The 24,920-nt window shown below is 43.6% G+C and overlaps 1 protein-coding gene across 1 annotated transcript; it reads right to left on the bottom strand.

Moving 5' to 3' along the window:
• Positions 1 to 582: 582 nt before the first annotated feature.
• Positions 583 to 24,855, bottom strand: LOC307086351 (polyamine-transporting ATPase 13A3-like). The gene is made up of 33 exons (XM_079751534.1): positions 24,739 to 24,855; positions 23,621 to 23,690; positions 22,864 to 23,037; positions 22,162 to 22,341; positions 21,710 to 21,780; positions 21,395 to 21,478; positions 20,865 to 20,934; positions 20,583 to 20,717; positions 20,078 to 20,150; positions 19,262 to 19,393; positions 18,598 to 18,765; positions 17,976 to 18,133; positions 17,472 to 17,660; positions 16,637 to 16,698; positions 16,134 to 16,284; positions 15,592 to 15,714; positions 15,403 to 15,420; positions 15,131 to 15,281; positions 14,545 to 14,665; positions 13,389 to 13,513; positions 12,571 to 12,758; positions 11,514 to 11,651; positions 11,109 to 11,188; positions 10,908 to 10,950; positions 10,659 to 10,768; positions 9,834 to 9,930; positions 6,688 to 6,760; positions 5,911 to 6,088; positions 5,146 to 5,336; positions 4,744 to 4,832; positions 3,986 to 4,066; positions 3,696 to 3,794; positions 583 to 3,168 (listed from the first exon to the last, which is right to left on the bottom strand). Exons 2-33 carry the CDS (start codon positions 23,669 to 23,671, stop codon positions 2,986 to 2,988), a joined length of 3,786 nt encoding a protein of 1,261 aa, XP_079607660.1. The 5' UTR covers positions 23,672 to 23,690; positions 24,739 to 24,855; the 3' UTR covers positions 583 to 2,985.
• Between the last annotated feature and the right edge of the window lie 65 nt (positions 24,856 to 24,920).

Raw genomic sequence — 24,920 nt, 5'->3', positions numbered from 1 at the left:
CGCCCATATGCCAGCCAGCGCGGAGCCCACAACTGATCAGGGAGACGTGGCTGAACAAGTGCGGCCAAGGTCAGCCCCCCCATGGAGCGGCCAAGGGTGGCTTAATATACAGTTATTATATGGGGGCATGTGCTGTGGGAGACTTGTGTTGATGTGAACACATGTTTTTTTGTGTAGTATTGCAGCTCTGATGGATGATAAATAGCGATGAGGAATCACTGACGTAATGTCTGTCTTCCATAAAAGACTCATGTAAGAAGAAAACCTGAACTGCATGCCTTCTCATGAGTTGAAAATCAGACAACAGATCAATCCGTTCTTTGCGATAATCAGCTTCTTTAATTAAAACAGCATTCAGCCATATTGTAAATTGTATTAAAAAAATGTCAATAAACTTAAAAATATGTTTTATTCAAGAATATATCTTGTGTTATTGTCTAAATTAACAATCTCATCCAGATGGATCGTTCTTCCACAAATACACACATACACTCTACCTCACTCTCTCTCAACGTCACACACACGTTCTTCCACGGGAAGTAGTACAATCAGACTGCTCTCCATTTCTTCATATAAAACACATATAAAACGAAAGATAGGAATGATTTCAGTCTTTTTAACAATCATGTCAAATAGAAAATTAGACCTAGACAAAATGGGTCAGGTTCTAAGTAAACATCAACCCTAGGTTTTCAAAGGCTCCTATTTAACCACGAGGTGTGACAGATCAATCAGCCTACCAGTTGGTCCAGTCCAGATCAGGGTTGGTTGGTAGACCCTGATCGGGTTGGTCGGTTGATTTATTCATGGTACTGGGTGGACACGCCCCCGTGTGATGTCACCAGAGGCTTGATTTTATTGAATGGATTGGAATGGTAAATTGAAATCACACCTGGTCTTAAAATCTGAGCCCTTCAATAACAATAATTATTATTATAATATTGTTTATTTATACAGCCTGTTTCATTGTCAGGGACGATCTCAAGGTGCTATAAAAATACTATTGATTATTATCTTAATCATTATTAAACATTGTTTCGTCCTTGTATGGAGAGGGGAAGGAGCACTGACGCCTTGTTCACACTACATGCGTCCGTCGACGGATGACCGAGGGCGTGTCTGATGTATAGGGGACTAGTCTTTGTAGACGCATACTGCAGCCAATCAAATCGCTTCCCGCTACAAAGACGGTGTATGGATATAAATACAAAAGATGACACAAACAACAGGTGAATAAAAACAATCCTATCATTCCACATTTCTTTAAAATAATATAACGGCCGGATTTTTCCTGCTTCTTCCTGGTTGTTATTGCAAAATGGATCCAGGAAACGCATGGAGTGTATTTGCATAACCGCAATCTGATTGGCCGACGGATCCGGCACTGCTTGAAAAGTTGAACATTTCTCAACTTTTTGACGCAGGCCATGGAGCCGAATGGACGGATGAACCCACAATGCATTTCGCGAGCGCCCCATGCAAAATCATTGAGATCTGTCGACGGACGGAGGTAGTGTGAACAAGCCCGGTGAGATGCTACCTGTAACTCTCCAAAAGTCTTAGACATTATGGTTATTCACAGATTAAGAGCAAGGCCTTTGTTCCAAAGGCTACATAAAATAAAGTATTTTGTTGCAAATGATTTTGAAATGTATTATGGGTGTGCATTCATTCTGCGTAGCGCAGTGTGCTCAGACTTTATCCTGCGGGCGGCACACTACTAAGTCATTAAGAAAAAACAGCTAATCCAAGGGTCAGTAGTTTTACGCTACGTTTACGATGATGATGATGATGATGGTCTGAACAGAAGACGCAAAAGTGGCGTTGAGTCTTCACTTTTTATTCCGCGTTTAGACAAGCGTTTTTGGGAGGAAATCTGCTTGCATAGTGTGACGCAAAAGTGTGTGCATTTCGATTGGGTATGCATGTCAGGCGGCTAGGTGGTGCTGTGATACACCATCACACAACACCACCATGTCTGAGCGCATGTGTAGAATCTTCCTTCTTCTCTTATCTGCGCCGCGAAAACCAAAACATAATTACAGATCCTTCTCTGTTCAGTAATACTATCTGTACATATCCTGTGCATTTGGTGGAAAGTTTAAGTTTATTAGAGCAGTCAGAGCAGCTTGACGGTCCGACGCATGGAAATAATCCAACATATTTGTTTATTTCCCTGTACTGGCGCTGTATGTGACGTAAACGTGTACGCGGCGTGAGCAGATCTGAGCAGAGTTTTACGTCTTGGCGGTGTAGACGGAAACGCTACGGCGGAGCATATTCAAGTTTTCTACTCTGGAGGGTGGTTTCAGATTTTTGCGTTTTTAAGCCCCAAAAACGCCGCCACCGTCTAAACTAAAGGCACTTCCGATAAAATATTTTGTAGTTTTTACCCGCAAGCGTCCTCGTGTAAACGGGGCCTTAGTTCAACACGTCTGTTCACATTAACAGACGTATATTCAACTAACACACACACAAACACACACATTTTACCACACACCCACACAAATACACAGAAATGTTTTCGTACTGGACTTTTGAGTCCACTGCATAGTCACATTCAGGGTCTTCATTCAAGTATTGTATTAAGGTTTTTTCACACTAAAAGCCAAGGAATTTTTTTGCGGCTTATATTCATACAAAGTCAATGCAAAGAGACGTGAATATTTTTTTTGCTTCAGGACAATTCAATTCTATAATTCAAATTCGCAAATTTGCCTCAATCACGTGTTTGCTTGGGTTGGAATATTTGAACTTTGGCGCAAATTTCGTAGATGCTGAAGCACTTGCGTGATAAAGTTTGAGGTTGCGTGAGTAGGAAATTGGCTTGGCTTTTGATGTGAAGGCACTAGGCTATAGTCTGTGGTTGGTCAATTAGCCAGCGAGGGTAAACATCGGTTTGACACTGGACAAAATCTACAAAAAGGGGAGACACATGGTTCAAATTATGGAGGGGTGTTATCCATGAGTCACCAGCGAATGGGGTCACATGGGATCCGAGAGGTCCGGTTGGGAAGGGTTAGCGAAGGTGACGGCGGAAGGCGTCGGCGGCCATGTTGGATCGTCCCGCAGCTCCAGCGTCAGTTGCTTGTAGCAGGCCTTGGGAGGCCTGTGTCTGCGGCAGAAGAGCCAGGATAGGAAGGCAGAGGCCCAGCGGTCGTTGGCCAACTGTAAAAAGTGTTGAGACAAGGAGAGGAAGTGGGCAAGCAGCAACGCATAGAATGTGGTAGAGAGAGTCATTTCCTCTCCAGAAAACAGTAGAATTTAGGAATTATTTAGTCATGGATCGCATCTTACAAGTGATCAATGGTAACAAGAAATAGGGATTGTGTCTGCTTAATCTAAGTACTTCAGAAGACGAGTGCTGTATGTACATGGTGACCAGGCCAATTCCACCATCAGACATACAATTTGCCATCCAAGATTATTTTCATTTTAATGAACCAGGGAAGTGGTGTTAATTATAATGGTTGATTGGCATATGTTGTATGAAAATATAAAACTTGATCAGGTCAACCAGAAACATAATCCAAGTGAAAATCATTATGAAATCAAGCTGATTCAAAATTGCAATGAAACAAATGATTTACTATGAACTGCATTGTAGAACAAGATTGAAAGTGGTCAAATTGCCTCTCAATGTGTAAAAAGTGGGAGCGGACAGCAGTGTCAGAGGATGTAGTGAGTGATCTGACCTGTGGGGGCACTGTGGGGGGAGAGTGGGAGGCCTGACTGACTTCCTGTGCGTCCCGGCTGAACACCAGCCTCCACAGGAGGATGTCCAGCACTAAGGTCTAGGCGTGGTTTCAGATGGTTTTAAGGAAGCAAGACAATGCAGCTGATTGAATATGGAGGATTTTGCGTTTTCAACCAATCACAACACCGGCAAAGAAACACAACACCAGCAAAGAAAGGAAGAAGGAAGTATGAAAGAGATAGGTTCATGATAAAAGCATCATTATTTCCTGATTTGAATGAATCCTACCTCCAGGACGAAGGACACAGCTGCGTTCGCTATGATAATCATGGCCAGCGTCACGCGCCAGTCCTGAGGAACACACACGATCTGCGGACCGGAGAGAGCCAGATCACACACACACACACACACACACACACACACACACACACACACACACACACACACACACACACACACACACACACACACACACACACACACACACACACACAAACATTTATATTCACATTTAACATTAGGGAATTTAGCTGACACTTCTATCCAAAGTGACTTGCAATAAGTACATTTTCAGAAGAAGGTGAAACAATATATCGCTGTCTGTACGGTAAGGTACAGTACACACACACACACACACACACAGGTAGCTTTACTGGGAATAGCAGACCCACAGGCACAGCTCCAGACGGGGGACCACATTATTCTGCACTATCCCAGGCAGGGGGCGTGCTGCCTGGTTCGTCTTTGTTTTGACTCCTAGTTCAAATATACTGGGTTCAATCCCCCATGTTCACAGCCTCACCTGTAGGCATTCTACAGCAGGACGCCCTCTTCCCTACCTGCTCCTTAGTGTGATCTATCTGAAGGGGAGGGTCAGCTGAACAGAACTCGATGAGACAAGGAGTCCCATTCTTTGGTTGGTCCAGGAGAACAACGCTGTTCCTTACCTCACTCTATAAGCTGCTTTCATTCACCGTAACACAGTAAACCTCCCGATTACCTCACAATAACACACTTTGTTAACCTGTGTTAGTGAGCGGGTGTACCTCCAGGAAGCTGTCAATGGCAGGCAGAGGGTGCAGCAGGATGAGGAAGAGGAATATGTACAGGCTGATGCAGGCCATCATGAATTGCCCTTGTGAAAGAAAACACAACAGAGAAGATGACAGAGGAGTGGGAGCTGGATGCATGGCTGACAGTTCTGCTCTTTATTCTTTCTTTCATTTCAGTCATTTGTTTATTTGAAACTTTGAAACTGTTGAATTTAATGAAATGTCTTATAAATACAGTCAAATTTATGAATTGCGCAGTAAATAAAGTCGAGTTGAATGAATTGTGCTATGAATAAATTTGAGAGTTGAATGAGAGTTGAATGAGAGTTGAATGAAATGCGCTCCAATGTGCTGTATATATAAGGTTGAGTTTAATGTCTCAATAAGGTTCCTCACAGTTCCTGTAGCTGGGCAGCCTGAAGGGCTTCCCCTTGGAGAAGACGATGGCCACGGCAAGGTACTGGAAGGTGGACACGTAGAACAGCGTGGTGTTCTCATAGTTACGGATGTTCTTGTGGTCGTGGGGCCCCGTGGTCGCGTTGGCCCCGTGGGACGGAGCCCCGGGGCCCGCCGAGAAGTTACAGGCACTTGAGGAGGAGAGGAGAGACGAGCAGAGGGGAGGAAGGAAGGAAGGGACAAAGGAAAGAGACAGACAGACAGATATATTGATAGACAGACAAGCAAGAAATCAGATAAAGATGGGCATGGGACAAGATTTAGATTGGTAATAAAAGTGTTGATCATGTATTTATAATGCTATTTAGATTGGTAATAACAGTGTTGATCATGTATTTATAATGGTAATAACAGTGTTGATCATGTATTTATAATACTTTTTAGATTGGTAATAACAGTGTTGATCGTGTATTCATAATGCTGTATAGATTCGTAAGAATAACATTGTTGATAATGTATTCATAATGCTTTTAAGATTGGTAATAACAGTGTTGATCATGTATTCATAATGCTTTTTAGATTGGTAATAACAGTGTTGATCGTGTATTCATAATGCTGTATAGATTCGTAAGAATAACATTGTTGATAATGTATTCATAATGCTTTTTAGATTGGTAATAACAGTGTTGATCATGTATTCATAATGCTTTTTAGATTGGTAATAACAGTGTTGATCATGTATTTATGATATAACATAATCCTTACTTGGAGAGGGGGGTCCAGACGTGGTACCAGGCCTGTTGCCGGACCAGCAGGAAGGCCAGGACCTGGAAGGCCAGGCAGGTGAGGATCTGGGTGAGGACCGAGAAGAGCAGCGGGCCCGAGATCAGCCCGGAGGGGGGGCGCTGGGACACCAGCTCCCTCCAGGCCGGGTTCAGACTCACTGGGGAGGAGGAGGTGGGGGGGACCCAAGAGCCCACTGTCATTTCATTGGTTCAGCCATTTGGTTAGTAAGTCAAAACAGAGTAAGTATTAATAATAGTAGGATGGATGAGTGGATGCATGGCTGACAATTTATGCTCTTTTCTTTCTTTCATTTCAATCATTTATTTATTTGAAACTTTGATTCAGTGGAATTGAAGGAAATGTCCTATAAATAAAGTTGGAATATAAATAAAGTTTAATTGAAGGAAATGTTGTATAAATAAAGTGGAGTTGAAAGATGTACTGTAGTTTAGTAATAGTGTTGTGTTAGTCTGTGTTATTGCTTTGATTGATCTGAACCTCACTTGTAACTTGCTTTGGATTGAAGTGTTTGCGAGGTGACTGGGTGTATTGTCTAAATGTAAATCTGATAATGATTCAGTCTCATAAAACTTAAATTCCCTTATTTGGAGGAGGATGGAAGGAATCATCAGTCAATATATTTGTGATATTCGAAAAGTAGTTTGACTCCAGATCTCGTCATTCTCAATGTTGGGACATCATATGAATGAAGTGGCTCGCTACAGAGAGGCTGTGTGCTGTATGTGTTGTTCTCACTAGTGAAGACGATGAGCAGGATGATGGCGATGTCGATGAACAGGAACTGGAAGTCTCCCAGATTGCTGAGGATCTGCACAAGGAAAGGACAAATCCATATGGTAATTAAATTAAATTATACAAACTGGATAAAGTATTCAGTATGTATGTACATATTTTGTATGCAAGATGTTTATCGCTTCAATAAAGCCTGATTTGTTTTATTCAGAACCCGTGTTGTTCACATCCAATGTGAAATTGCTTTGACGCTGTGACAAAATTTGACGATAAAATGAACATGCAAAAAAAATGTAATGTTAAATATCAGGACATTAAAAAAAATCCACAAAAGAATCTGTTAAACTGTTTAACGTTCAAACAAGATGTACACATTCTTGGAAGAAGGCTTAAGAAAGAGTTACACAAATGCTATTGTTTTGCAGAGTTCCTTCCCCCCCTCCTCTCGCTTGGTTCTCACACCCAGGCTGATTAACCCCCGGTCGGCGGCGGGGAGGGAGATTAATGCGGCTACCTCCCAGGGAGAAATCAATCATTTACATCTAGTCGTTTGGCATTTGATGCTCTAATCCTCTGAGATTCACAGAGGAGACGTTCCCAGCATACCATCGATATCGGAGACTCTCCGAAATTCTAAATATGCACAGGCAAGTTAAGAAAAGCAACCACTGGTCAGTGCCGAATAGCTATATGAATCATAAACCAAAGTAAAACTATTTATTTATTCATTTGTATCAATGTTTTATTATTGGTAGTCAAGTGCACAGTAGACGGCTACAGATATGTTTTAAACCAGGGGTCTCAAACTCGCGGCCCGGGGGCCAATTGAGGTCCGCGGGAAGATATTTTGTGGCCCCCTACTTGACATCAAAGTTTAGTGTTAGTGCGGCCCACGCGTTGTTGTCAAACGCACATTTTTGCTGAGTCGCTTGCCACGCTTTTTTATCACTTGTGATAGGGTGACCAGGTGTCCCAGTTTTGCCGGGACAGTCCCAATTTTGAGTTGCGTGTCCTGAGTCCCGACCAAAGCCAAAGAACGCTAAAATGTCCCGGTTTCCACCAACCACTATGAAATGTCCCCTGTTGTCAGCGATTACATAGCCAACGTGATCTCATTATATCTCATCCCGATCATTAACTTAGATTGGGTCAGTTTTGCTACTTTTTTTTGTGGAATACTTGATGTGGCCCAACCTGACCCAGACTCTACCTCCAGCGGCCCCCAGGTAAGTTGAGTTTGAGACCCCTGCTCTAGATAGAAGCGAAGCACATGGTATACTTACAATAAGAGTATAACAGAGTAATACTGCAGTACTACAGGGTACTGTTTATGTAGTACTACATGGTGCTGTATGTGTAGTAATAGATGGTACTGTGTGTGTAGTACTTATAGATTATAACAGGGTAATACTGTAGTACTACATGGTAGTGTGTGTACTACACACACTACCATGTAGTACTACAGTATTACCCTGTTATAATCTATAAGTACTACACACACAGTACCAAGTAGTACTACACACTGTGTAGTACTACTTGGTACTGTATGTGTAGTACTACGTGGTACTGTGTGTGTAGTAATAGATGGTACTGTATGTGTAGTACTACGTGGTACTGTGTGTGTAGCAGTGGAGGAAGATCCTCCTTAACATTGTTGAGAATAAAAAATGTAGATTGCCCAGACTACTGTAATGAATTAATGCCCTTAAATATGACTACTTTAATGCCTTTAAATATATAATGTTCGTTTCCCTGGGTAAAGGGACATTAGCACCCCCGACCGCCTATTGATAATTACTTCAGGGAGGACGTTCCTCCCTCAGCCTCCATTGACTCCCATTCATTTCCCCGAAAGTACTGGCGGCCAGTGAATAACATGGGTTTCAATGGGAGAGAGGAGGAAAGTCCTCCTCCGAGTGGGTGTGACCTTAAGGGGTCTGATTCGCGCAAAAATCTATTCGTGCTGCGCTATTAACCAATAAGCAGGATCCGTGGCTGTTGAGCAGTGTTGCCAGATTGGGCAGATTTCCTACCCAAAATCTGCCCAATCTGGCAATGCTGTCGATAACAAACCCGCTCTGAAGTGCCGCTTAGTCTAAGAGACGCAAAGCAAGTGAAATCATCAGAACGATAGCGCGATTCTAACATTTGCAAATGAAGTGTACAATGGAAATATTGGAAACAGAGGACATTGTTCATGTTTTATTACACAAAGCATTCCATTCATTGAGTTAAAGTGCTAAGTTAGCGACCAAAGAAAAAGGTAGACCAATTCCCAAAATCGAGATCACCAAAAGTAATGGCAACATCAGTGTTGTGATTGCTACATGGTTTGCTAGGTACTCATGGCTTACTGGTATCATTACTAGCAATCGACTGTATTGCTGGCCCTGTTTGCTCTTGAATAATGGCAAATCTCCAAAGGCTGTTCATGGTTTCACTGATGTGAAAAATCTTGATGCTATGCGACTTTCCTTGTTAGGCACCATGCTTATAGATCAGGTTGTTTGAAATAATGTTCTTGTCCTTTTACTAGTTTGTTACTCTGACCGTTCTGTTTGGTATTGTGGAAAGGGTGTGGAAAGGGTGAATAATTCAGAGCATGATGCATTTTAAATGGCATCACTTTTGATCTTGAGTCTTTTCTTAAAACAATTGTAACTGAAAATAAACATAGCTAAATAATAACCAATAACTTCAGTCATTGAAGTCAAAAATAGGCCCAATAATAGGCCCAGATTTGACTAATTAGCCTTGCATCCTTTCCTTCTGCCCTTACAGTCCATTTCAAAGACATGCTGCCCATCAGCTTTCAAATTACAGTGATGCCACTGGTGGCTTTGTATCAATTTTATTCACATAACTATCCCTCCCTACTATTTTGTAGTTCACCAAAACACCCTGAAACAACTTGAGTCTCAAATTCTTTTGCCACCATACACCAACAGTGCAAGCAGGCCAATGGCAACCAAGCGCGCAGTCCTTCCTCCCTCAATTAAAAACCACCAGCCGCCACTGGTGTGTAGTACTACGTGGTACTGTGTGGGTAGTAATAGATGGTACTATATGTGTAGTAATAGATGGTACTGTGTGTGTAGCACTACATGGTACTGTGTGTGTAGTACTACGTGGTACTGTGTACTACATACCGAGTACAGCAGGGTGACGCTGACGTACTGGATGATGCTGTACAGGGCCATGAACTTGAAGACGCAGAAGGACGTGATGAGAGCAGCACGGCCCTCCCTGGGAACCAATCAGAAGGCTGCCATTTAGACCAGGAAGTGTTGTCATGTCTATCTCCTTGTATTGGCCGGCCTCTTCTAGGAGCCGTTGTGTGTTAGTCTGCAGTGACGGGCTGTGTTGCAGTGTGATGCAGTGTGACGGGCTGTGATGCAGTGTGAAGGGTTGTGATGTGGTGTGATGCAGTGTGACGAGCTGTGATGCAGTGTGAAGGGTTGTGATGTGGTGTGATGTAGTGTGACGGGCTGTGATGCAGTGTGACGGGCTGTGATGTGGTGTGATGTAGTGTGACGGGCTGTGATGCAGTGTGACGTGGTGTGATGCAGTGTGAAGGGTTGTGATGGGGTGTGATGCAGTGTGACGGGGTGTGACGGGATGTGATGCAGTGTGACGGGGTGTGACGGGGTGTGATGGGGTGTGACGTGGTGTGATGCAGTGTGAAGGGTTGTGATGGGGTGTGATGCAGTGTGACGGGGTGTGACGGGATGTGATGCAGTGTGACGGGGTGTGACGGGGTGTGATGGGGTGTGACGGGGTGTGACGGGGTGTGATGGGGTGTGACGGGGTGTGATGGGGTGTGACGGGGTGTGTGACAGGGTGTGATGGGGTGTGACGGGTTGTGATGGGTGTGATGGGATGTGACGGGGTGTGATGGGGTGTGATTGGGTGTGATTTGGTGTGATGGGGTGTGATGGGGTGTGATGAGGTGTGACGGGGTGTGATGCAGCCACCTGATGAGGTTTGGGACACAGGAGATGTTGGCATTGGTGGAGGTGAAGGGAGAGGCAACTGAAGCCTCCAACTCAGACAGAGAGATCCCACTGTGAGCCCTCTTCAATGCCTGAGATAGCACGAGAGAGAGAGATATATATACAACAAATATGATATATTTGTTGTATGTTTAAGGAATGATGTGAACATGCCAATAAACTGGCTGTTCCATGAGCATTCGGTTACCAATGAAAGTAATCCATACTCACCCCACAGTCATTAGCCCCATCGCCACACATTCCAACGATGTAGCTGAAGAACCAGAAAACAAGACACCACTTTCTAGTGAACCTTTCTAGTGAATCTAGTGAAATTTCCAAACATTACACTAGCATGACAGAAGACTACTGCATGGGTATCAATACACAGATATACTGAACAGGGCATCAGAAGGAGAGACAGGGACTCACTCCACACTCTGAAGGACCTCCACCAGGTGGGTCTTCTGGTCAGGAGCCATGCGGGCGAACACTGTAGCTCTCAGCACAAGCTGGAACAGCGCCCCCGTGTGGACAGAACCATGAGTTACAACACACAATCACAGCACTGGGACGCAGCAGAAGGCGGGTTTCTTTGGTGGTCTGTTTTTATGCACACGCCACAAAGAATGCTTTAGCAGGTAAAAAAATCTCATGCTGTATAAACAAGGAAGTATAAATGAGGGGAATTATTTAATCAACCAAACAATCAATTATACATTGATGTGCTAATAATAATAACAATCACACATTGATTGGTAAGTAAACTAACACATAAATTATGCTGAAAGACTGACATGAAAGACTGAATCAATGAACCGATTAATCAGCACTCACCTTGGGCACTATCTCGGGGAAGTGTTCCGTGATGATGGCGAAGGCTCTGCCGCTCACGGCAAAGTGGAAGTCCTGGGCGCCTCCGTCCAGCAGCCCGCCGCCCAGCCCCTCCTCCAGCTTTGAGTCCTGTGGAGGGAGCTGGAGAAGCAGACAACACTGCCCATGGTCACCTTTACGGGAGGAAGCTGCAGCCCACCACATCACATCAAAACACGGGCCTGATTCACCCAGCGGCCATCTTGGCTCCGTCCCCACACCATATCAAAACACCTTATTCAACTAGAAGCCATCTCGGCTCCATCACCACACCATATCAAAACACAGGGCTTATGCTGCGATCCATTTGTATGGTACACCACCCTTACGAGTTGCAAGTGGGAAAATATCTCAGATTTCTTGCGGCATTTCACGGAGGAACGCCCCCTTTTGGTCGGTCCCACACAGGATTCTTAGAGTATACCGAGTTCAGTAAGGCTGACCGTACGAGAAACTACAAAAAACTAACATTTTGTAATTCCCAATAACAACAAAGGCGGCCATGTTTGATGTTGTTACTGACGTCAAGATGGACAAGTCGGAGGAGCTCTCAATTATACCAGAGTTTCCAACCAGGGAATTTTTTAATTAATTAATTATCGTTTTTATCTTACATTTTTAACAAGTTAGAGGTTGTTTTTTTCAGGGTTCTAAGTTTAAGCATTAACCCAGATGGGTCCAAGACCGCCACTAGGGGACTGGACCGGTTGGAAAGTGACTTATATCTTTGTTTTTAGTAATCGATAAGATGCTTTTATCCAAGGTATCACTGAATGTTAGATTCATGTTGTTAAGGAGCAGGTGTCTCGCTCAAGAATGCCTGACAGTAGGCTGCAGATCAGGGTTCAAACCCTGTGAGAACTCAGCGAGTCAAATACACAAATCTGTCATTGCTCTCTGTGATCTCCCTTGGTCCAAAACTGTGTTCATAAGCTATGGTTCATCAAAGTATGAAGTATGAAGTATTAATTCATCCAATTCCTACATGATCTGCCAAATCTACTGGTTCATGTTGCTATACCTTGGTCTTGCTTGGTCCTAGCTGATGGTCCTTGCTAGTGCCGGGGTCTGGGTTCTCTGTGTAGCACCACATGATGCTGGCTGGTTGGACATCTTTAGGGGGAGTTGCCTCTGCGATGATGACCCTGTCCCGGGGACGGATCATCCCGCAGTCCCGGGCCACTGATATAGCTGTCAGCATGTTGTCCCCTGAACCACAGGGTGGGAGGAGTTTGAGTTTAGTTCAACACTGAACAGAGTCAGACAACATCACACACATATACAAAGAGAGGGTCAAGGAGGTTCACAAAGGGCCTCTCCATTTGATGTTAGCTCTGTATCCAAACACTATCAGACATGTAGGGTGTTACATTTTGCAAATATGCCTTACATCCCACAGAATCAATGTTGGCTAACCACTACTGAATAGGCTGTACCCACTCTGTGTTTAATAACAACGGTTATATACAGAGCTGTATCGACTGGGTGTAATAGCTGTGATCTCACCGTACAGTTCTGTAATTGATGTTGGAAATGTGTGGTTAAATCTCAAGAGAGGAGGGCCAAATCGGCTAGGATACATGAAAGAATGCATCCTGAGGCATTGAGGATCAATCTCAATACATGGTGCAAATCATTTTGCCAACATGTATTATCTCCACTTAACACTTTTTTCTTTATAATCTTGAAGATGGCAGTGACTGTTGCATAGCATTGCATGATGTAGTTAGGAAGGATTAGGATATTACTGAAACTCTAACGGCAGTACCACTGTGAACTATACAAAAAAAACCTATTTAGTTAGTTTTAATTCTTAAATTCTTATGAGGTTTATCTGACCTGTGACCATCAACGTGCGGATATCAGCGCTCTGTAAGTCCTGCAGGACTCCAGCAGTCTCAGACTTCAGCTTGTTCTGCATGATGATCAGCCCCAGGAAGTCCATGTTGGTCTCTATCTGGTCCCTGGGAGCCACACAGGACACACAATCATCCCCCTGTTACATGATGGGTCACATACATGGTTACATATTTCATACGCATACGGTTCATTTGTAATGCTTCCGATTTTCTATAATTATTTACTTGTGTTTTGTCTGAACAGCTTCCTCTTTTCAAAGGGACTTGATATCATGCTTTTTTGACTTTTCCCTTTGCTTTAGACTGTATATGACGTATGTATACATGTTTGACGTCTGCTAAACTAGAAAGTCTCAGCCAGGGGGAGTAGTTGGCCCACAGAGAAGGCCCCTCAGTGCGTCAAATAGCTTGTTGGCACTCAAACTTTACTTCTGTAACAGTGTGACGTCAGACAGTGCAGTAGGCAGTGCTGAAGTGCAGAAGTCGTGCCTAAAATGACCCCCCCGAATTTGCGTCACACGAGCAAAGCGTTCGACCAATCACAACAGAGCAGGAGTTCTGATCAATCACAGCACACTGGGCTACTCGGGAGGGGGGCCTTAAAGCAACATACCACAAAACACGTTTTTTAAAGATGCTGAAACTGGTTTTGCAGAAATAAACTGTGTGAGAATAATAAGGGGTATTGTTTACAAACAGGCATGTTACCCTATTCTAGTAGTACCCACAAATGCAATTATTAACCCTAAAAAAGCATGATATGGGATCTTTAAGGAGCCGGTAGGGGTCCACAGGTAGACTGTGGATCTTTGGGGTTCAAACCCAGTACCTTCAACTGGACGTGGACAGTTGAAGGTACTGGCATTGATTTAATCAGTGTCTGCTGAATTCATTCATTTGTTAGTTAGTTGGTATTCATGTGTTAGTTAGCTGGTATTCATTTGTTAGTTAGTTAGTATTAATTTGTTAGTTAGTTTGTATTCATGTGTTAGTTAGTTGGTATTCATTTTTTAGTTAGTTAGTATTAATTTGTTAGTTAGTTGGTATCAATTTGTAAGTTAGTTGGTATTCATGTGTTGGTTGGTTGTTATTCATTTGTTAGTTGGTATTCCTGGGTTGGCATGGTTTGTGCTGACCTGTTGAGGTTCTGCACCCTGTGCCAGGAGAGCTTGGGCTCCAGCTGGCGGTGGGCCAGAGCGATGACCCTGAAGCCCTTCATGGTGTAGGCCTCCAGAGTCTCCCCGAAGCTCTCCGGAACTAAACGCCACGGGGAACACAAGAGATTACCAACCAAACCATAACAACGTCAAACAATGGGTTCATTTTAGAGGCCTTTGATCCAGACATCATCTGCTTCAAAGGCAGCGAGACAGAAGGAGGTTTAATCTGGATTTTAAACTACAAATGACTGAAGGATATCAGTATCCAACGATGGCGTGAAAATGGCCCAAGATATAAACAACCACGTCTTTTGGTCAATTTAGTAAAACAAAAAAAAGACTTGTCATCCCATGAAGCCCTCATGTGAACCAAAAAACGTTGATGTCATTGCCTCAATGACATCAGCTGAGCAACTGATAAGATAATAATATATCACCACCTGTAGAGGCCTAAAGTAGCTTATGAACATCGATATGGATATAGAATGTGAAGTGTATCCAGCCTAGAAGCCTCAGGTCCAGTCCTAGACGGGCCCTAGTGGGCCCCCTGTCGGTAGCCCACCTGAGTCCTCTGTGCAGAGCTTGGCAACCACCTCTGGCGCCCCCTTCAGGTAGGAGTCCATGTGTTTCTCGCCCAGCCGCCGCACCACCACGCTCATCCTCTGCAGCGCCGACGAGAAGGGGAACTGACGCACGATGCCCACCTCGTAGCGCTGGGGACACAGGGTGGACCCCTCAAGGCGGGGCCCATCAGAGCACGGGGCCCCTCACTTTGGACCGGTCGCACGGGGACTCAGCGGTAAACAAAAAGTAGAAAATAAGGATTTTACTCACCGATAGTTCAGACAGCTCCTGGAATGAAGGGCAGAAAGATTCATTAATGAATCATTCTGTATTCAAAAGAATATTCACTGGTTTCCTTATATTTATATTTGTCATTCATGTAGATAGATTAGACATTTATCTTGAATACCCTGCCCAGAGTGGGCAGGCGGGTCAGTGAGAGGCTGAAGTCCCTGGTACCATGGTCTCAGAGAGGGTGAAGTTCTGCTTGGCCTCAGACACCAGGTGCTTGGGGGGTCGGACCACCGTGGGCATGATGGGGTTATGGAGTGCCGTCTCCTCCTCTGTGGGCTCCTCTAGAATCTAAGAGGAAAGACCTTTGGTGTCAATCATTATGGACTTCTATACGTTATCTGTGTCCTAACATTGTGATAGCAAACCGATCTAGAACGTAGCAGTGATGTTAAATGTTACCATCTCTCTGCTGCCGAATATTTCGTACCGACTACTGTACTGACTGAATAAATATAAAACTAAATTAATGTGAGTCGGCACCAACGTTAAACTGACAAGGATACGAGTTGTAAAACCTTCACGAGAATAGAACATGTAACGCCAAAAGAATTATCAGATAATATCAATAATGTAACATGTCAAATAATAGAGTGGTTGTTTTGACCATGACACCGACTCCCTGTCTTGATGTCTCTACGTTCGGACTGTCTTAAGTCTCATGAATCATCATGTCGCCTAAAAGGCTGTTCTAGCGTCACATGACCCACCCATCCAGTGGTGCTGAACATCTTGAGGTCCAGGGGGTCTCCGGACAGCTCTCCGTTGATGTTGGTCAGCGAGTGGCAGGACGCCATGCACACCACGAAGGGAGTGAACACCACACTCTCCTTCGACGGGTCGAACTCAGCCGGGGAAAACCTGCAGCGGATGACGGAGGAAGGAATGACGTCAACAAGAAAAGGTTTTCTTATGTAGCTGGTCGAGAGAAACGTCATCGCCATGGAGACACATCTCTGTGAGCACAGGGAGATGTATGGAGGACACGGGAGGGGAGAGGAGGTGCACTTGATTTCTGTCAGGGTCGGACAGACAACATCAGAGGACGGAGTCATTCATTGACAGCAGTGGAAGCGGAAGCATGTGTTTACAGACTCTCAGTCACTTACTGGTCAGCAGTCCAATGACAGTGTGTACACACTGTCACTGGACTGCTGACCAGTAAGTGAGTGAGAGTCTGTAAACACATGCGGTCTCAGAGGGAGGGTCTGACCTGCCGTGCTCCACTCTCTGAACTCCCCACAGGTCCAGGCCATCCTCCGTCAGCGTCCCCGTCTGTGGAGACATGGAGCCACAGCCGTCAGGTTCAAGCCTAGGCTGTGGGGTTTGGTTTGGAAGTAAGGGGGGGATCTTTCTTGTTGTTGTTCTGGCCTCGGCTACCCTGTAGCTATTTCCTTTTGTTATTATTTTGTGACTCTACTACTTTGTGACTCTACAGTTGGGATAAAATAAACCCTTTCCTTGAATGGTGCCTGGTTGTGAAGTGTCATTCCAATCCATTTTCTGCTGTGTTACCTCCCTACCACGTCTATCAATTAAGGGTCGTAACAACCAGCTACTGTCACCGTTCAATAGACAACATCTACAGCTGAGTCCACCAGTCTGCAGACCCCACGTCGGGAAAAGCTGTTGGGGTGTCGAAACCCACTGGAAAATACCATGTCTTAGTTTCGCCAGATGGATTTTGGCATACGTGCTCCACAGAGTAGTGGGAGTTGTATATAAACACCATTAAAAGTATTTTATAATATTTGAAGATCCTCATACAGAGCACAGTCTGCTCTAAACTATTTCCTAATCTATAAGCCTTGGCCCCCTGAAGGGAGGAGCCCCCCTTCCGTCTCTTGGTTTGGGGGGGGGGTCTCCTAGCCCTTTAGCAGGCTTAGTGTTTGAGGGCGTGTCCTATAGTATGGCCCAGTGAAGAGTTTTTCAGATTTTCACTGGGATTTAGGGCTATACAAATAAAATACCTTACTTTAAATCACTTGACCTGACTTCCAATTCGAACCTCCAAACCGGTGCAGCCGTAACCACGACAACGAGCTCACCTTGTCGAAGCAGACCAGGTTGAGCTGTCCACACATGTTGATCCTCTGGGGGCTGATGCAGAAGATGCCGAGGCGCTTCAGGCGGCGCTGGGCGTAGACCACGCCCGCCGTCATGGCGGCAGGCAGGGCGGGGGGGACCGTGATGGTGATAATGTCCAGGGACTCGATGATGATGGTTTTGGCAGGAACCTGGAGAGAAGAAGAGCAGAGTGAAAAGAAACGCAACGTTCTGAAGATGGATCCCTAACACTGTTATTTGGTACGATTTCCTCATTCAGCAGAGGCTTTGATCCATGACAGCAGGTAGGGGTTTGGACATCTTGCTCTTGACATCTAGCTGGTTTGTGCCTCCAACCCCCTGGCCGATACTACACTATACACTACAGTTTATGATATGTTAAAGCGGAGTGATAAAGCAATAGCAATCATCAACTTCAAGGCATAGAGAAGGATATCAAAAGCAATATCTTTCTGATAGCCAAAGCTATATGTAGCTCTAACTACCTGGTTGATGATGCTGAGTACGATGGTGTAGATGAACCCGATCATGGCCACGCCCACCAGGCACAGCAGGAAGAGGTAGGCGTCGCGGTACAGCTTGAAGTCCGTGGGCTTGGGGTACAGGATGGAGCGCACCAGCTGGCCCTTCTCTGTGTTGAAGCCTGAGGGAGGTGGAGGGCCAACATCACTTATGTTTTTAGTTTTCAGAGCCCGGTGCTTTTGTAGCCACAAAGTAAAGAAATAGAATTAATAAGCATTGTTACTCGTCCTGTTGGCCGTTTTTTTTACACCCTTTTTTTTATTTATTATCGTTTTTGTTCTGTTTTAAAGACTACATTTTGGATAGTCTTGACAATCCTACATGTCTTTGGCTAAGCCTACCATAGATACATTTTAGCTAAATAGTAATGACTTGTCAACAAGCCAAAACAAACAATTCAAACAACTTATGTCAGAAGAATGTTTTCCTGATTGCACAGAACACAACATTTTACCGCAGCAGTATAACTTCCTCAAGAGATAGTGGAAACCATATCTCCTGTTATCTACCAATCTAGTAGGTTTAAGAAAGAGGGAGTGACATGACTCCTGGCCCTAGTGGTTGCTGCCAGCCAGGGTTCCTCACCGGTGGTGACCACCACAGCCTTGACCAACTGGCCGGTGTAGAAGCGGCTCTGGATGACCTGGGTGCCACAGAACAGGGTGTGTCTCTTGTGCTCCTCGGTGCTGTAGGTAGAGGCCCCCTCCGACCCCGAGCTGGGCAGGGCCGTCTTGGTGACGGGCACACTCTCACCTGGTAGAGGAAAACAGCAACGAGATAAGATGTGAAGTTATAATAACTGCTTTTAAACGGTTGGTTTCCTTTTTTTTTTTTTTATGTTTTTCATGAAAACTCACACTTTTAACAGTTTTCTGCTGTGCCAACATAATTGCACAAGGGTTTTCTTATCATCAATTATCGTTTAAACACGATTAGGTAAACAATGTACCATTAGAACACAAGGAGCGATGGTTGCTGGAAATGGGCTTCTGTACACCCATGTAGATATTCCATTAAAAACCCTAGAATAGTCATTTACCAAATTAACAATGTCTAGACTGTATTTCTGATTCATTTAATGTTATCTTCACTGAAAAAAAGTGTGCTTTTCTTTCAAAAAGAGGGACATTTCAAAGTGACCCCAAACTTTTGAACAGTAGTGAACATACACAGACACACATATATAAATTGTTACTTTATAATTCTTTTTTTTAATGTAATAGATAGATAATATAATAGGTATACTGACCTGTCAGCATGCTCTCATTGACTATGCTGGTTCCTGACACTAGCACAGCATCGCAGGGCATGATCATCCCATTGGCTGGGATGACGATGACATCACCAGGGACCAGCTCTGTGGACATGGCCTCCTCCAATTCTGGGACGAAAACCACAAAAGGAACCCGGACTCTTGAGTCGATGAGACATTCACTCCAGTGTTCATTTCAGCCCAAATAGGGTTGATTATAAAACGTTTTATCTGCTTTTAAAACGGTTTGATTCGTTTGAAGGCGTATTTGTGGACCCCTGACTTTGTCGGAGGGGTCGGTAGTCAAGCTGAGAGGGTGTAGACATGCTCGAGGGGCTGCTGGGTTCTTTCATAGCTCCTGATGTTTCATTATTCAGAGTGTAAAATACAAATTCCCCTGTACATAGTTTGCTCTGGGACGATAATATCTGCCCGTTGTGCGCTAGTCTGTGGATCATCTGGACTATTCTGCTGCTGCTCGTTGTTCCAAATAATATATATAGCATAAATGAATACCCTAAACGTGTTTTTTTCATTATAGCAGAGTTGTCTGTGTTGTGATTGACTAGGGTCACTGGAACTCCGTGAGGTAAAAGTGGGGTCACACGCTGGAAAAGGTTGGGACAGTCTGCTGTCATCTATTATTTTAATAAAATTGATGTGAAAGTTTCTCTTTCAACCAACTGCCCAATCGGTTTTATTTATTTATCTTTTTCTATTATTTTTTTTATTTCATTATGTTGCTTTAGGCAAATATTGTACCTTGAATGATTAAAAAGCTTCTCATGAGAGAAGCTGGGATGTAAAGCATACCTTTATCCCCTCTGCAGACGGTCACACGCACCACACTGTGGGCTGCCACCATGCTGTGAAGCATGACGTATTGCTGGGGAAGCAGAGAAAGCCATGTGTTAAATACATTCTCAGTCCAACGCCAGACATCGGCCACTTGGCTTAAAGCTTGTCTTGAGTGGTGGTTTTCTATTGGATTGACACCGTGCTCCGTTTAGAAAAATTGAACCACTGCCGGGGTGCAAAAGTGTTCAATGTATTTGTTAAAAAATATATATTTATGGTTAAAAAAGGTCATGATGACATTGTGTGTTTAGCCCATTTTCGAGGAAATAAATTTGCCCGGTTTGAATTGTATAAAAGTGGGTCGCAACTTAATACCATGTGAAAATGTGGGTCCTAAGGCCAGAGCAGTTGAGAACAACTGGTTTAAAGTATATATCAATATCAAAATTACACTACAAATAATAATTCCCATTGGACAAAAGCTTGTTTTTCATGAAAAATATGTAAATATCAAACTGACCTTCTTGATAGTGTACAGTGAGGTGGCTATGGATATCACAGACATGAAGACTATGGCCGAAGCGTAGTAGTAATAAGAATCAAAGCTCCACAGAATCACACTGAAGAGCTGGAAGATGTAGAACGGATTCAACACCTAGAGAGAGAGAGAGAGAGAGAGAGAGAGAGAGAGAGAGAGAGAGAGAGAGAGAGAGACAGAGAGAGAGAGAGAGAGAGAGAGATTATGTTTTCAGTGAGTATTTATATTATGGGTAGAGAAGTACAGCTTTAATTCTCAACGCACCTCTTTGATGAGAAGTTCAAATAAAGATGGAACTCTGACGGCAATTTCATTCTCCTCAAAAAACAACCTCCTGTCAAAAGTAAAAAAATAAAGATTTAAGAATAAAGTTTTAAGATGAACCAATTATTCAAGATAAATCTGTAAATAATCAATTTAATGGGTGTTTTCATAGAGTGGTGTATGTTGGAATGAGCAGCAATATTTGGATTAGCATATGGTAGCATTGTTGCTGAAGTAGTCTGCCCAACGACAGTGGACAGAAAAACAAATACATGAAACCAGAGTATGTGTATGTGTGTGGGTGGAGTGGGTTGATGAATGTGTGCATGTGTGTGTTTATGGGTTTGAGTAGGCTGAGATGGAATGAAGGGATGGGGGTCAAATGGAAAGCAACACACAAAAGAGCGGGAAGATTGGAGTCTTCGTCTGTCCTTTGGGGCGTGTGTGTGTGTGCGTGCGTGCGTGTTTGTGCGTGCATGCGTCTGTGTGTGTGCTTCCATGCTAATGTGTAGATGTACATCCATACATACCTATAGGCCTGCAAGTGCTTACTGGGACCTGAGCTGAGTTCAGAGTGAATACCAGCACAGCTCACTTTCATATCCTCCAAACCTCTATAAAATACACACACACACACACACACACACTTACATAAAGTATTCAGTATTCATTCATTCAATACTTGAATTCATCTTTATTGCAGTCGCATGCATGAGGGTCACTGTTGAGCCATTATGAATACAGCCAGTGATAAGCCATTGCACTGTGTGGTCCCCCCTATTGAAATCATGAATAAACAAAGTGCATTCAGTGTATATATTGAGGTTTTTCAGCGGCACGCTTACTTGTACGTTTCAAAGTTCTGTATATCATCACTCCAGTAATACTTGGTACTGTGGTGACTGAAGAAATAAACCTGAACAGAACCAGAGAAGAGCAGAGATGAACTGTTGGACATTTATAGAGAAGCCATAATGGATGTCTGCGTCCAACTTCCTTATTGATGAATGATCAAAATGTCAATAAATTTGTTGTGATGGCGATATAAATAGTATTGGAGACAGTTGTTTGTTCACTGAAATGATTGATAAAACTATAAAAGTACATACTGAAATTATATTAAACTTAAAATACCTTCAAATGCAGCTACATTTTTTTGCATGTTTATAAAATGCCTTTTGTAGAATGCCATGAATTAATAGGTTTATCTGATATCTATACCATATAATAACAGTATTTTGACCTCAACATAGTAACAGGATTGCACCAGGAATGGCTAGCCGTGTTGAACAGGTACCGGTACAAGCTGGTTGTGGGGGAACATCCCACAGCAGTCCCCCTGCTCAGTGGACAGGCTGGGCCCCCCTTCTCCGTTAGAGAGCCTGTCCCCGGCGCACGGAGGCACCACGTCAAAGGGCCTCTTCCCCGGGGCCAACATCACGTGCACTGTGACCCGGAACCACTGCCTGAACTCATCCTGTAGTGACGACACAGAACCATCATCTGACGGGCATTTACAATTTGTTTGTTGTGGGTGAAGTTAAGCGAATTTATGTGACGATATCGTCAATTGTTTTATCATATTTACTCGATCATACTTTTAGCATATGATTTTATCAAAGTCGACAATTAACAGCAGGTTCCTCAAAAGCATGAGTGCTATCGGCATCTGAGACGCAAGGTCTCATTATTGTATTAGTACTAAAGTTGTTCAACAACAAAGTGCGCTCTAAGGAGAACTTATTTAACTTTGTACATCTCATTCTACTTCCTACAGGTTCTACTTTGTACAACTCATTCAACTCCCTACAACATGTTCTACTTTCTACAAGGATTATACTTTCTACAACATGTTCTACTTTCTACAAGGATTCTATTTTCTACAACATGTTCTACTTGCTACAACATATTCTACTTTCTACCTTATACCCTGGGGTGGCTGAAGGCTCTCAGAGGCATACATTGGCATGTTGATGAGGGATAATGTGCTGTGACCCACCGTGGCCCGCAGCAGCAGGGTGCGGGCGTCTCTGAGGGGGGAGGTGGTGCAGGTGGCCTTAACCCTCCACTCAGGCAGCCAGTACAGCAGCAGCAGGAGCAGCCCCCCTGACGCCGCCGCCCCGAGCCCCACCAGGACCCTCTTCCACACACACGGCCGGTACCCCCACACCTCCTGTCAACCCAGCCCCCACAGTGTTACAGTGCTACAGGGTTATAAGGCCTTTAATCACTGCGACTCTGAGGCATGAATCATGTACTGGCATAGACTGAATTCATAGATTATCAATCAATCAATCCTTTGTTTAACCAGGTAGAAATTCATTGAGATTAAAATCTCTTTTACGCGAATGACCTGGCCAAGAATTATAAAGCTGTGCTCCTACGTCAATGCTTTTAACACATTAGCTTCAGCAAAAACATCCTATAAACCATTATCTCATTAATAATTAGTTATTCACAGTGTATCTGTGGATACCTGTTGTTATTTATAACTATAACTTAATTATGAATTGCTTACTTATGTGTACGTTCATTTCGGAACTATGCTCTATAAATGATCAAATATATAAATGTAACAAGTTGTAAACTAAATGATTAGTCTATAGTAGGCCAGAGAATCCAAAAGAAGAGGAATGATCAAATGTCTAAATCCGGAGCAGGCTATGTTAAATAGGTGTATATATATATATATATATATATATATATATATATATATATATATATATATATATAAAAGGATTCAAAGAAAATGTCACCATCTCATCCTCCTGGCCCTGGTTGATGAGCTTCACCTCCGACGTCACCATTCCAACAGAGACACCACGGCTACACACAGAACAAGAGCAGTGTTGAATGATCGCATCTTCGTTTGATCGATGATCAGACAAGGATGTTCTTGACCAGGTGTCGAAAGGCCAACTTTACTACTTAGGGGAGCAATAAACGCTGGGGGGGGGGGCACAAATAGAATGAGTTGCTGACTACTGGTCAACAAATCCGTAAGCAAAGTGATAAACCCTGAGTGCAGCTGAGCAGGCTGGAGCCAAAGTCCGAACCCCCGTCACCATCTGCATGATAACTTGTTGCTTGGGAATGCAGCATGAGGCGCTTATAAAAGAGGCTCTAACCGAGACACTTTCTATATCGACAGGTCGGACACTGTGGCTCTCATTGCATTCATGAATAACATTTTCTATAAAAACACGAAAAGAAAATTATTCAAGAGTTATTACTTGTTACATATTGCATTGCACCAGTACGCCTATCATAACATGGGATTTGGTTAATCAACGATAGGATTCGGACCATGTTGTAAATAGTGTAAATCATTAAAAGGAGATCATTGTTTGTGTGTTGTGATATAGGTCAGGAGAACATAGGACAAGGGGAAAGACTCGCTGAGGCGCTGTGTTCGAGTCCCCAGCATGTCTCTGTTGATCGTGAAGCTGCATCCCGTACTTTAAACTGAGATGCACGTTGTCTCAAAGTTAAATGTCAATTTACTTTTTAAAAATGAACCTTTTAATAACTTGAATTGAAATGGTTAAAGCTATGCGTTTAGGCTATGGTCGCAATATTCGGTATCACTGCTTGACTAAACAAGTTTATTCGATATGTTCGTATAAATCAACTTTGTTAAAGAGTTTAAATGAAAATGCAGATATAACGTGCAAAGGAAAAGCGTGTGCAGCCCGTTTGCACAACGATCGAAACCTCAAATCCGTCCTACGCCTGCAAGTCTTCTGGATGCATTAAACCGTCGAGTCCAACTCGAGTCCTTCTGAGTTCACCCGCTTATATTTACCTCTGGCGAGTTCACCTGTGTGTAGAGCACATCACGCATGAGCCGCTCCAACAGGGCTATTCAACTTACCAATTATTTCCCTGAACTTGCAAAAGAGTGCATTGCAAAATGATGGTTTCCCGCGCCCGTCAGATATCTATTAACATGATCCAACGCGGGCCCAATATTGATGTGCAGTATGAGGATATTCCACGCGGCTTGCAGACCATGCGAGACCCGCTCTGCTCCAACCACTCACCATTCACAACCAC

Source organism: Pollachius pollachius, assembly GCF_949987615.1.
Source record: "Pollachius pollachius genome assembly, chromosome: 14".
In the NCBI taxonomy this organism is placed as follows: domain Eukaryota; kingdom Metazoa; phylum Chordata; class Actinopteri; order Gadiformes; family Gadidae; genus Pollachius; species Pollachius pollachius.
This window is presented reverse-complemented; position numbering and strand designations above follow the sequence as displayed.

Coding starts and splice junctions, on each gene's coding strand:
- LOC307086351 (XM_079751534.1), bottom strand. CDS start 23,671: ATGGTGACGTCGGAGGTGAAGCTCATCAACCAGGGCCAGGAGGATGAG. Junction 15,715..16,133: donor TGTTCAGCACCACTGGATGG/GTGGGTCATGTG, acceptor CTTTCCTCTTAG/ATTCTAGAGGAGCCCACAGA. Junction 14,666..15,130: donor GCTCTGCACAGAGGACTCAG/GTGGGCTACCGA, acceptor CGTGGCGTTTAG/TTCCGGAGAGCTTCGGGGAG.